Below are 13171 nucleotides of genomic sequence, written 5' to 3'. Positions count from 1 at the left end.
AACAAAGTATGGCCGGGTGCGGTGGCTCAAGCCTGCAATCCCAGCACTTTGGGAGGCCGAGACGGGCGGACCACGAGGTCAGGAGATCGACACCATCCTGGCTAACACGGTGAAACCCCGTCTCTACCAAAAAATACAAAAAACTAGCCGGGCGTGGTGGTGGGCGTCTGTAGAATGGCGTAAACCCGGGAAGCGGAGCTTGCAGTGAGCCGAGATCTGGCCACTGCACTCCAGCCTGGGCGACAGAGTGAGACTCCGTCTCAAAAAAAAAAAAAAAAAGTAAAATAAAATAAAAAAACAAAGTAAAGAAAAAAAAACTAAAAAAAGTTTAAAAGAGTAAATTTTATGCATTTTTACAATTTAAAAATAAATAATAGTATAATTACATTATTAAAATAATACACTCTCTGCTATGGTTTGAATGTCTTCTCCAAGACTCATATTGAAATTTAATTGCTATTTTAACAGTTGAGAGGTGGAACCTTTAAGACGTGATTAAGACAAGAGGAGTCTGCCCTTTTGAGTGGATTAATGCCATTATCACAGGAGTCAGTCAGTTATTGCAGGAGTGGGCTCCTGGAAAAAAAGGGTAAGTTCAGCTCGCTTTCTCTGTCTCACAGGCTCACTTGCCCTTCCACCTTCCACCATGCAACGATGCAGCCAAAGGCCCTCATCAGATCCTGGCCTCCAGAACCATGAGTTAAATACACCTCTATTGCTTATAAGTTACTCAGTCTCAGGTATTCTGTTTTAACAGCAGGAAACAAAGACAGTCTCCCAACTCCAAGTAAAAGTGAAAGGCCTTGCTTAACACTGACTTGGAAGAACAGGTCAAAGAATAACATATACTGTGAGTTCCATCACATGTTTAGTGAAAGTACTGTACTTCTGCTCTGAAAAACATATTGTAGTCTATATTTTAGATTTACAATAGGAGGCACCAACGTCGCTTGTTGAAGTGAGACATTTCTCCTCCTATTCCTGGAGGCAATTACTGGATAGCATTTCCTCAACCTCCCAGTTTCATTTGGTCAGAGGAAACTCCCTTACCTCCCTAATCATCCCGAAACTCACCTTGAAAACATTCACATGCCTCTCTGTCAAAGAATCCATCCAAACTTAAGTTTTGCTGAGCAAAGCCCGCTGCCACTCACTGATGCTACCCTCTTCTTTTCTCTCTGGAGCCGGGGATACCCTACCTTGTTCTACCTTGCCATGTTCTACCTTGTATTACAGTTCGCTTTCCATACACGTGTCATTCTCCACGAAACCGTTACGTTTCTTAAGAGGGGATCGGGACCTGAGTCTGGTTCCTCTTGGCAACCACCACACAGCCTAAGAGCGCGGTATGAGTCGGCGCCTCCTCAATGTCAAAGAATCCTAAAAGAAGTCTTTTCATTGCCACATCCCATTCCCCTTCTGGGGGCGGGAGAGAAACAAAGAAGAATGCAAGAAAGAGCGGGCGTCTACCTAACAACTCAAAAAAAGTCAAATCCTCCCAACACATGAGTGTTTAAACCATTCAGAGAGCAAGTCAGTAAAAGGGAAAAGGCCGCTTCTGGGACGAGGCGTTAAGAATTAATTAGACACAGTCCCAAGCTGTTTAAGGGGCTCACACACCAGCGAAGGAGGCAGACATTGAGAAGCACGATGACAACACTCGATGGGACCTCGGATCCCCAGGGGAAGGGGGTGCAGCTTCCTCCCAACCAGTCTCGGCCCGGCAGACACCACTCCCTGCCGCCCTCCGTAGTTCCCGCACTCACTCTTGTCCAGAGGCCGGGTTAGCTCGGCCCCGACGTCGCCATCGGCGCTGGGGCCCTGAGGTTTCACAGTCAGGGGCACGAACAAAGACGTGTTCGGGATTTTGGAGCCACCTGAGGCAGAGGAGGACGCGGTAGCAAGGACAGAAACTTGCCCCAGAAGGCCGGGAAAGGGCCCAAAGTGGGGGCGAAGGGCAGAGCAGATGGCTGCCCGGTGGCCAGCCTGGCGCCCTGCTGGGAGCCGAGCCCACAATAGGGCACACCGGGAGAAGGACATCGAGGCCGCAAGTTCTACAAGCGCCGGCAGCAGCCGCGGATACGGCGGCAGAGAGTGACGCACACCTCCAGCGCCTGCTGTCCAGAAAGACCCGGACCGAGCAGGTAAGCTGCCCGAGAAAATGCCTGACCGTTAAGGAAAAAGCCGTGCGGTAACGGTGTTCTTTCAGGGAAGAAGAAGCTTAGCAGAGAAAACCGCTAGACATAATTCTCGTTCTGTTTCTCTGTTTTGTTGGTGATTGGGACCAGCTTTCCCTAAAGAAGGGAAAATAATCAGGCATCTTGGGATGTCATAGATGAGCGGAGGGGGCCTGCTAGTCGTGTCGCGTGATGCAAACTAGTCCTTTGGTAAGCCGGTGTCTAGAAGCACGTGGGTGAGCAGTGAGAGAATGGATGGTGGAGCAGCAACTGCGAATGCTCAGGGTTCGAGTGTGTCTTGCGGACTCAAACACTAAATAGCATTTCCCAAAAGTTTCTTGCATTGTTAACCGGCCTTTCCTGATATGGTAACGTTAGCGATAATAACTTGATATGCCCCTCAGAAACGTTGCTAAGAAATAGTGTTGCACTATTAAACCCCTTGTATTACGTAAGTACTTTTGCTTTAATGTGAGCAGTTTGTGTACATCATCCTAGCAACTGTGTCACAACCACATGGCAAAAATACGTGCTCTGTACCCCAGCCATAGTTTAGTTCCATTGCATTTGTTGAATACCGTGTCCTCATGTGAGGCTGCAACATGTTAGATTCAACAAGTTTAAATTAAGCTGGGCGTGGTGCCTCACGCCTGTAATCCCAGCACTTAGGGAGGGCGAGGCCGGTGGATCATCTGAGGTCAGGAGTTCGAGACCAGCCTGGCAAATGTGATGAAATCCCGTCTCTACTAAAAATACAAAAAGTAGCCGGGCGTGGTGGTGCACGCCTGTAATCCCAGCTACTAGGGAGGCCGAGGCAGGAGAATCGTCTGAACCTGGGTGCTAGAGGTTGCAGTGAGCCGAGATTGGACCACTGCTCTCCAGCCTGGGCAACAAAGTGAGACTCCGTCTAAAAAAAAAAAAAAAAAAAAAATTCCCAAGTTTGGCATCTTCACATCTCTTTCTACTTAAATCATTAAGATCTTACAACTTGAAGGAACGTGTTATATAATATACAATACTGTATGTCTAATAGGATTCCAGTAACAATTTGTCACCTGCCTTTGATTCACAAAATAATTTTTAAACATCAGGGATACAAGGAGACAGTCCTTTGCTTTCAAAGTTTCTGACCTGGTTTTGGTGATAGGAACAGTACATGTTAAATAATGCACTTATTACTCTAATAGGCTAATGGCAGTTCAAAGAAAGGAGCAATTTTAGAGTGGTAAGGAGATTTCTGCCAGACTTAAAAGTAAAACATATAGAGAAGTGGTAAGTAAATTCTAGTCAGAGGAAACGATGTAAGCAGAGGCTTAACTAAGGAAAAGACATACTGAAAAAATGTAAATACCAGAGTTAAGGCAGGCCTAATTCTATGGCTTACAAATAGTGATTATATTTTTGAGAAGAGAAATCATTCATTAGGAAGTACCTAGGATAGACTAGGATAAACACAAATGTGCAGGGAGGAAGATTACAACTTTAGCAACAGTTGTAGCTGAAGGTGATAGATTCCTGTATCTGAAGTATGATGGAGACCATGTATATGGAATGGAGAGATTTTACAAGACTCCTTAGATAATGTAGTGAGTGACTAAATATGCTAGAAAATGTCAATAAACAATGATGTGTCGTCAGATTTGGAAACTAGGAGAATGAAGGATAAACCAAACATTTAATAGGTAACTGAGGCAAGCACTATGTTATTCCTTTTAATCTTTTCATATGCTTGACAACCATTTAGAGGTATTATTGTCACCAGGTTAAGTAACTTTCCCCACTAAGTGGTAGATTCAGATACTAATCTAAATCTTTTTTTTTTTTCTTCTTTTTGAGACAGAGTCTCACTCGGTTGCCCAGGCTGAAGTGCAGTGGTGCAATCATAGCTCACTGCAACCTCCACTTCCCAGACTCAAGCAATTCTCATGCCTCAGCCTCCCGAGTAACTGGGACTACAGGCCTGCACCACAATACCTGGCTAATTTTTATATTCTCTTTAGTTTCACCATGTTGGCCAGGCTGGTCTCAGAACTTCTGGCCTCAAGTGATCCACCGGCCTTAGCCTCCCAAAGTGCTGGGATTACAGGTGTGAGCCACTATGCCCAGCCAGTCTTTCTGGTGTCAAAGCAAATAGGTGGGCTTTTTGGACAGGAGCAGCATATTGGGCCAGAATCAACAGTTGTACTAGTCTTTTTTTTTTTTTGAAAGGGTGATCCTGAACTCCTGGGCTCAAGCAATCCTGTGTCAGCCTCCTGAGTAGCTGAACTACAGGTGCATGCCATAGCACCTGGCAGTTACTAGTCTTACAGATCTAGCCCAACCCTAGTATAGTTTTACAGAAAAAAAAAAATTCTGAAAACTATTTTAACTGTAATTTTGTTTTGCACCTCCTTGCAGATAGAAAGTGCAATCTGAATTTTATGATAGCACATACAGGCTTTCCCTTTCAGGCATTCATTAAGTTTTACTATAAACATTGTAATGGGAAAATTCAATATAAAATTTTGCTTTTACAAAAAAAGAGATGTCATATCTAGACTGGTCATGTCATATTTGTAGCAGTAAGTGTAATCGGCACCTAACACATACTAGAGCCTCTATAAATATTTTATTTTGCTTGTTGAATGGATTAATGCAACAACTGCGTAACTGATATCCTCCTATACTTTGCCATAGCACCATAATGATCTTTTGAAAACACAAATCTTATAAGTTACTCCTGCTTAGAGTCCTTTAGTGATTCTGAATAAATGTTCAGATAAAGCCCATATTCCATCGTATGGCATCCAGGTTCTGTCCTAAATTGGTTCGCCCTATATGCCTCTTCCAGCTTTATTTCTACTCCCCACACCTACCATTCTATTCATGGTAGAACTGTACACCAGTTATATCATCGTTTCTCACCTCTGTACCTGTGAACACACTGGGTGCTTCTCTTACACATCATAGGTTCCAGTAGGGGCTCTATCATAGAATGAAAACTATCGTAATTGTGTCTCTGGGTCAGTGGTTCTTAAACATTAGAGTGCATCGGAATCATCAGAAAAGAATCATTAAAAACAAGATTGTTGGGCCCTATCCCTGAAGTTTCTGATTCAGTAGATCTGGAGTGGGATCTGAGAGTTTACATTTCTAAAACATTTCAGATGATGCAACTCTGCTGGTCTGAGACCACACTTTTGAGAACCACTGCTCTGATTAAAGTTCCTGCAGGATAGGGCCAAGATAACACTTAGTCCATTTTGCATTGCTATAGCAGAACACCGCAGACTGACTAATTTATAAATAAAATGAATTTATTTCTTACAGTTCTGGAGGCTGGGAAGTCCAGGATCAAGAGGCTGGCATCTGGTGATGGCCCTCTTGACATAACATGGTAGAAGGCATCACATGGCCAGAGAGCAAGACATTGTGTGTCAACTCAGGTTTCTCTTTTCTTACGAAGCCACCAGTCATTTCATGGGGGACCCACACTAAGAACTTTTATCTAATCCTAATTACCTCCCAAAGGCCTCACCTCTAATCAACCTATGAATTTGAGGATTAAGTTCCCAACACAAAAAACTTAGAGGACACATTCAAACCATAGCAAGCACTAACTGGTAGTCTGTAAATATGCTAAATCCATGCATAAATATAGAAATAAATAGGCCGGGCGCGGTGGCTCAAGCCTGTAATCCCAGCACTTTGGGAGGCCGAGACGGGCGGATCATGAGGTCAGGAGATCGAGACCATCCTGGCTAACACAGTGAAACCCCGTCTCTACTAAAAATACAAAAACTTAGCCGGGCGAGGTGGCAGGCGCCTGTAGTCCCAGCTACTTGGGAGGCTGAGGCGGGAGAATGGCGTGAACCTGGGAGGCGGAGCTTGCAGTGAGCTGAGATCCGGCCACTGCACTCCAGCCTGGGTGACAGAGCGAGACTCCGTCTCAAAAAAAAAAAAAAAAAAAGAAATAAATAGAAGGGGAAAGGAAGTGGGAGAAGATAACCTAGGTGGTAGAAATAAAACAAGTTAATTTCTTCTTCACCTTTGCTTTTGCTATTAAGAAAACCTGGTGGCCGGGCGCGGTGGCTCAAGCCTGTAATCCCAGCACTTTGGGAGGCCGAGACGGGCGGATCACGAGGTCAGGAGATCGAGACCATCCTGGTTAATACGGTGAAACCCCGTCTCTACTAAAAAGTACAAAAAACTAGCCGGGCGAGGTGGCAGGCGCCTGTAGTCCCAGCTACTTGGGAGGCTGAGGCAGGAGAATGGCGTGAACCCGGGAGGCGGAGCTTGCAGTGAGCTGAGATCTGGCCACTGCACTCCAGCCTGGGCGACAGAGCGAGACTCCGTCTCAAAAAAAAAAAACAAAAACAAAAAAAAAGAAAACCTGGTGTAGGTTTCACAAAAACACATCCTGTAGATTACTGTCTCGTATCTTGTCTACAAAATTCTGTAATTTGAAGTTTCTAGTATTTTTCTGACATTAAGGTTATCATGATCTAGACACTAAACAATTGCTTATCCTAAGTGAACTTTTAAGATTTACTCTTGGCCAGGCACGGCAGCTCATGCCTGTAATCCCAGCACTTTGGGAGGCCAAGGCAGGCAGATCACGATGTGTCTGGAGTTTGTTCCTTCTGGTGGGTTCGTGGTCTCGCTGACATCAAGAATGAAGCTGCAGACCTTCGCAGTGTTGCAGCTCTCAAAGGTGGCATGGACCCAAAGAGTGAGCAGCAGCAAGATTTACTGTGAAGAGTGAAAGAACAAAGCTACCACAGCATGGAAGGGGACCCAAGCGGGTCACTGCTGCTGGTTGGGGGTTGCCGGCCGACTTTTATTCCCTTATTTGTCCCCACCCATGTCCTGCTGATTGGTCTATTTTACAGAGCACTGACTGGTCCATTTTACAAATCTCTAGCTAGCCACAGAGAGCTGATTGGTGTGTTTTTACAGAGTGCTGATTGGTGCATTTTACAAACCTCTAGCTACTAGCTAGAGTGCTGATTGGTGTGTTTTACAATCCTGTCTACAGAGTGCTGATTGGTGTACTTTACAATCCTCTTGTAAGACAGAGAAGTTCTCCAAGTCCCCACCCGACCCAGAAGTACAGCTGGCTTCACCTCTCCACGCGGTCAGGAGATCGAGACCATCCTGGCTAACATGGTGAAACCACATCTCTACTAAAAATACAAAAAATTAGCCAGGCCTGGTGGGACGTGCCTGTAGTCCCAGCTACTTGGGAGGCTGAGGCAGGAGAATCGTTTGAACCCGGGAGGTAGAGGTTGCACCACTGCATTCCAGCCTGGGCGACAGAGCAAGACTCCATCTCAATTTAAAAAAAGAAAAAAAAAAAAAAGATTTACTCTTAGAATCATGAAATGTTAGAGCTGGAAGGGATGGGGCACTGTCGGATGCATTTGTAGAACTTGTAGAGATAGCACCCACATGGTCCTGCTCTGTCTTGCTTTCTCTCCGGGGCATAACAACAGACCTGGAAAACCTTTGCTTTATTCTAATACTGAGCTACATAACAGTTCTAATCCATAATTGTATTATATTTTAGACCTTTTTTTTTTCTAAATGAGAGCATCTTTAATTTTATAATCACTTGTTTTGAAATCCCTTAGCTGTCTAAAAGCCTGGGCTCTCAAAAGAGCTAAAAAAATCCCCTTCCTGGGAGCAACCAGGAAAGACTGACTTATATCCTGAGACGATAAATGGGTACCACCAGTGAACATTGTAACAAAATTTTATCTTCCATCTGTTTGCATAAGAGCTCATTTTATCTTTTCTAAGTCATTTGTTTTCCTGTAGGTACTCTTACTCCCCACCACTTCCCCTATGTTTTGGGTTTTTTTTTTCATAGATACAGGGTCTGGTTGTGTTGCCCAGGCTGGTCTCAAACTCCTGGGCTCAAGCAATCTTCTGGCCCTGGCCTCTCAAAGAGTTAGGCTTCTGGTCATGTCTCTTGTCTATTTAATTTGCAGGCCCCCAAGAACTCATCCTAAGAAGGTAAAAGTTCTTCTTCCTCAGCAATATCAAAACAATGAGAAAATTCTTCGTTAAAGAAATAAAATTTTTAAGGGTTTAGATCAGTGGTTCTCAACTCTGGGTAGATTTCTCTTTTGAGACATGGTGTCTGTCACCCAGGCTAGAGTGCAGTGGCATGATCACCTCAGTGTAATTTCAAGTTCCTGTGCTCAAGGTGTGTCCGGAGTTGGTTCCTTCCAGTGGGTTTGCGGTCTCACTGACTTAAAAGAACAAAGCCGCGGATCTTTTCCATGACTGTTACAGCTCTTAAAGGTGGCACGGACCCAAGTGAGCAGCAGCAAGATATATCGTAAATGCGAAAGAACAGAGCTTCCACAGTATGGAAGGGGACCTGAGCCGGCTGCTGTTGGCCAGCTTTTATTCCCTTATATGTCTCTGCCCACATTCTGCTGTCCATTCTGCAGAGCACTGCTTGGTTCGTTTTACAAACCTCTAGCTAGCCAGAGTGCTGTTCGGTGCATTTTGTTTCTGTTTTTTTTTTTTTTTTTTTTTGAGATGGAGTTTCGCTGGTTGCTCAGGCTGGAGTGCATTGGTGCAATCTTGGCTCACTGCAGCCTCCGCCTCCTGGGTTCAAGCGATTCTCCTGCCTCAGAGTAGCTGGGATTACAGGCATGTGCCACCACGCCCGGCTAATTTGGTATTTTTAGTAGAGATGGGGTTTCTCCATGTTGGTCAGGCTGGTCTCAAACTCCCGACCTCAGATGATCCGCCCACCTCAGCCTCCCAAAGTGCTGGGATTACAGGCGTGAGCCACTGCACCCAGCCTGATTGGCGCATTTTACAAACCTCCAGCTAGCCACAGAGCACTGATTTGTGTGTTTTACAATCCTAGCTACAGAGTGTTGATTGGTGCATTCTACAATCCTCTTGTAAGACAGAAAAGTTCTCCAAGTCCCCACACGACCCAGAAGTTCAGCTGGCTTCACCTCTCAAAGGGATCTTCCTGTCTCAGCTTCCTGGGTAGCTACCTGGGAATACAGGTGCATACCACCATGCCCAGCTCATTTTTAATTTTTTTGTAGAGATAGGGTCTCACTGTTTTGGCCAGGCTGGTCTCGAATTCCTGGCTTCAGGTGATCCTTTCGCCTCAGACTCCTGAAGTGGCTGGGATTACAGGTAGTTTTTTGAGGTTGTTTTGTTTTGAATGCTTATGGCCCAGTCTCTGAGATTCTTGTTTCATTGGTCAGAGTAGGACCCGGGCCTGGTTATTTTTAAAAGTTTCTAAGGTGATTCTAATATGCAGCCAGGGATGTGAACCAGTGGATTAGACATTGTAACTCTTCACTAAAGACACAAATTTCTTTTTCAGTTTATGACATCTAATTAACTGGCTGACTTTTGACTGAAATCACCAAATACTAAATTTGAATTTTTATTTTTCAAATTGGTTATGCTACAAAAAGTCTTGAGCAAAATGGATAGGCATCCTGTATATGACAGTTTTAAGCCAGCCTATTAAAATCATTACATAGCTATTTAAAATTGAAACCAGTAATATTTATAAAAATTCATTATCACAATTACAGCTTCCTAAACTATTGAACAATCCTATCCTTAACAATAAATCTAACAATGAGATTTGAGAATAGAGCTATTTTAATGATTCAAACAGCAAACTCAGTTTCTGTTTCAAATTCTTTATTATACATCATGGTTGCACAATTTGAGGCTGGTTAAATACAACTGGTTTTCAAAATCTCTTTGAATATTTTCTACATTACTACATGCAAATGACCATGAAAATATTTGGCATTTTAAAATTTTGAAACTCTGAATAGGCACTTACATGAAGGAAAACATTACCATTCATAGATATCCACATGTAGAACAGATGCTCCAGCACATGGTACATGGACCCTTTTGCCAGTAAAGCTGGTTACTGACCATTTTATCAAAGTGCCATAGCAGTAAAACAGGTTTAAAGAAATGTAATTTGGGTTATTTAGCTTACTCATAAAGTAAGGTTAACTGACAAGACTTGCACTGAAGTGCATTAAAAAATATTGGTACAAAAACCAATGAACCGTAAGTGAAAGTAGTTTCCATACAGCATGTTTCATTTTGGTTCCTACACTCCACATTTAGTGTATTTGCGATCAGACCCCATGCACATGAATGGATGACTGCAATCTTCTTTTTTAGAGACTTTAAACAAATGACTTGAATTTAGTGTTAAAAAATTAAGAGACGGGATGAAGTTTGAATGTGAGTTTAGCCAAAGTGAAATTACCCAGATCTAGATAACTACATGCTTCACAGGTCCTCCTCAGTCCCCCATCCCAAAATTTTCCCCTGAAGAGAGAATGAATTTATGAAGAAAATGATATTTGCATACACATGGCAAAAAGATTCCTTAAATTGAAATATATAAATATGTTTCAAAGTATTTATGGAAAAAACAGTTTAACAAATCTAAAATGCCAACCTAAGTCAACTCCACATTGCAGAAAACACACAGCAGTACTACTGGAAAATAGCAAAACTGTTACTTAATATGGCCAAAAAAAAGGCCATAATGACCTGCCACATAATCCCTTGGGGAAAGAAATCTAATATTCATAGCACAGAAGACCTCAAAGAGGATAAAATTCTGGAAACCATGGAATGGTACTCAGAAGTGCCTGCGGTGAAGCACTCCATATGCTTTTCTCAAACACATATGTAAAAACAAATGTTGTTCTCAAAAATATTGAGATGCCATGTTTTAAATCTTTGCAGGACACAGGGGCCACTCAGGTTTTCTGATTTTATTTGAACACAAAATATTTAATTCTTTGCATGTAGAGAATAAGAGGTAATCATTAGCCTGAAAAGAGAGAAGGATTTAAAATCAACATTATGCAGAAAGAAAGCAAAATTACAAATACCAGCCTACTCACATGAAAAATTTTCATGTTTACGCTGATGCATATCTGAGTGCTTATCATCAAAGTAGGAAGTTTAAAAAAAAAAAAAAGGCAGCTTAAGAAAGTTCCAGTGTTTCAAAGAAAGCACTTTTAAAAATGTATATACATGAAAAGAACATTTCATTATATCATAAATGCAGCACTGTAAGATAAAGGAAGACTAATATATATGGAGTTTTGGCCTTTTTCCGCCCCCTCTGGCTGCAACCATCTTTAACCTGCTGAACTTAATCTCAAGAGTTACAGGAGTTTTTTGCTTTTTTTCTCCAGTTCACATTTCAGGCTGTTCAGCAGATGCCTGTGATTCTGGAGATTCAAATCGCTGGTGAAAGTTTGTTCTCTGTTTCCTCAGTTTTTCAGGAGCTTTTCTCCATAAAATTATCTCCTAGTAAACAAATGCAAGATATTAACAAATAATGTGTGATATGATGCCTTATCTCTATGATGCCTTAAATTTTCACCATGGAAATCATAATTGCCACTTCAATTTTAACCATAATAAAATTAAATTCTTCCCTACAAAAGCCCTCCTCTTTTCTAACTGATCCCCTTTCTTCCAGCTCTAATTTGACTGCCCCTTCTACCTCCAGTGCTCCTATCACCAGCACCCATGCATTCCACCACCACCAATCCAGTATGGCAAGAAGTCCTATTGTTACTTTAAAGAATTCCCCAAATCCATCCTTTGGTTTCTGTTCCACTGCCCTCATCGAAGTTCAAGTTCTTGTCACTAGATATTAAAACAGCTTCCTCAGAGGCAAGAGAGGCAGAGCCCTTTCTATCTAATCCTTCATTATCACTACCAGGTTAATCCTGTAGCACATTGCTTGGATTGCCCTTTAGTAGTTCTCAGTGCCTCCAGGATAAATCTCCAAACAGGTATTCATGCCCCTCTATAACCTTTATCCAATTTACCAACATTGCTCTCTTCCCTCCCTAGACCCTCTTCCCCCATCAGCCAAACTGAGTTACTCTCAGCCTTCAATGCAATCCAAATAAACTCGCCCTACATCTTCCCCACTCTTCAAATCTCTATTTCTCTACCTAACTCTTACCCTAACCAATCCATCCTGAGAACTTCCCTCTTCTAAATTCCTAAAATTATCTGCTTCATTAAGTCATTATAGGCTGGGTTGGTTTGTTTTTTCCCAACTTCAGAATTTAAACATCCAAATGAGTGCACATGGGAAATAACACACTACCTCCAATAGTGCCATGATATGAAATTGATTTTGAAATTGTAAAAATCATGTAATTTATTTTGAAGTTATAAATTACCTATGTTTAATTATACAGCATTAGGATGGCAATACTGGAATAGGTTTTCCCTCTTCTAAATTACTGTCAAACTATTATTTAAGTATTCTGTTTATATTATTTTTCTTTTCCGCAGACATCTACAATGTGAGAACATGGAGGACAGATCACGTTTATAAAAGGTAGTTTTTGTATTTTTCACAGTACTTAGCAGAGAATAATTTCTAACTTAGCTTTGAACTCTCAACTGACATTCAACTATGTATTTATTAATCTGATTCAGAATACAAAAGACCATTCTAATTACTATCTTCATTCAGAATTCACCAAAAACTTCTAATTGATTTTCAAATGAGAACAAGTTTGTAATGAACACTTTATATTAAAAAAAGTATCTGAGGTGGCCAGGCGCAGTGGCTCATGCCTGTAATCCCAGCATTCTGGGAGGCTGAGGTGGGCAGATCACCTGAGGTCAGGAATTCAAGACCAGCCTGGTCAACATGGTGATACCCCGTCTCTACTAAAAATAGAAAAATTAGCCGGGCATGGTGGTGCATGTCTGTAATCCCAGCTACTCAGGAGGCTGAGGCAGGAGAATTGCTTGAACCTGGGAGGTGAAGGTTGCAGTGAGCCGAGATCACACCACTGCACTCCAGCCTGGGCAACAGAGCAAGACTCCATCTCCAAAAAAAAAAAGAAAAAAAAGAAAAAAAAAAAAGTATTAGAGGCTGGGCATGGTGGCTCATGCCTATTGTCCCAGCACTTTGGGAGGCCAAGGCAGGTGGATCACTTTAG

General features: G+C 42.4%; 2 protein-coding genes across 5 annotated transcripts in view; both read right to left on the bottom strand.

Annotated features, from left to right (window-relative positions):
- Positions 1-2100, bottom strand: part of LOC105466100 (Suv3 like RNA helicase) — a 30243-nt gene extending 28143 nt beyond the window's left edge. For 2 of the 3 annotated variants that reach the window (XM_011715037.2, XM_011715035.2), the window contains exon 1: positions 1767-2100. Coding sequence is in view for 2 of the 3 variants with exons in the window: in XM_011715035.2 (XP_011713337.1) it covers positions 1767-2040 (274 nt within the window). In the remaining variant the exon portion in view is untranslated. The remainder of the gene's footprint in view (positions 1-1766) is intronic. The other variant, XM_071069668.1, reaches the window with a different exon arrangement.
- A 7734-nt stretch (positions 2101-9834) lies between these two features.
- The window catches only part of LOC105466102 (VPS26 retromer complex component A), a 52393-nt gene continuing 49056 nt past the window's right edge, over positions 9835-13171 (bottom strand). For both annotated transcript variants that reach the window (XM_024788012.2, XM_011715038.3), the window contains exon 9: positions 9835-11504. In XM_024788012.2, coding sequence (XP_024643780.1) covers positions 11391-11504 — 114 coding nt within the window. In that variant the 3' untranslated portion in view covers positions 9835-11390. The remainder of the gene's footprint in view (positions 11505-13171) is intronic.

This window comes from Macaca nemestrina, chromosome 9 (assembly GCF_043159975.1).
Source record: "Macaca nemestrina isolate mMacNem1 chromosome 9, mMacNem.hap1, whole genome shotgun sequence".
Classification (NCBI taxonomy): domain Eukaryota; kingdom Metazoa; phylum Chordata; class Mammalia; order Primates; family Cercopithecidae; genus Macaca; species Macaca nemestrina.
Note: the sequence above shows the minus strand (reverse complement) of the source record. Positions and strands in the feature narration are given on the sequence as shown.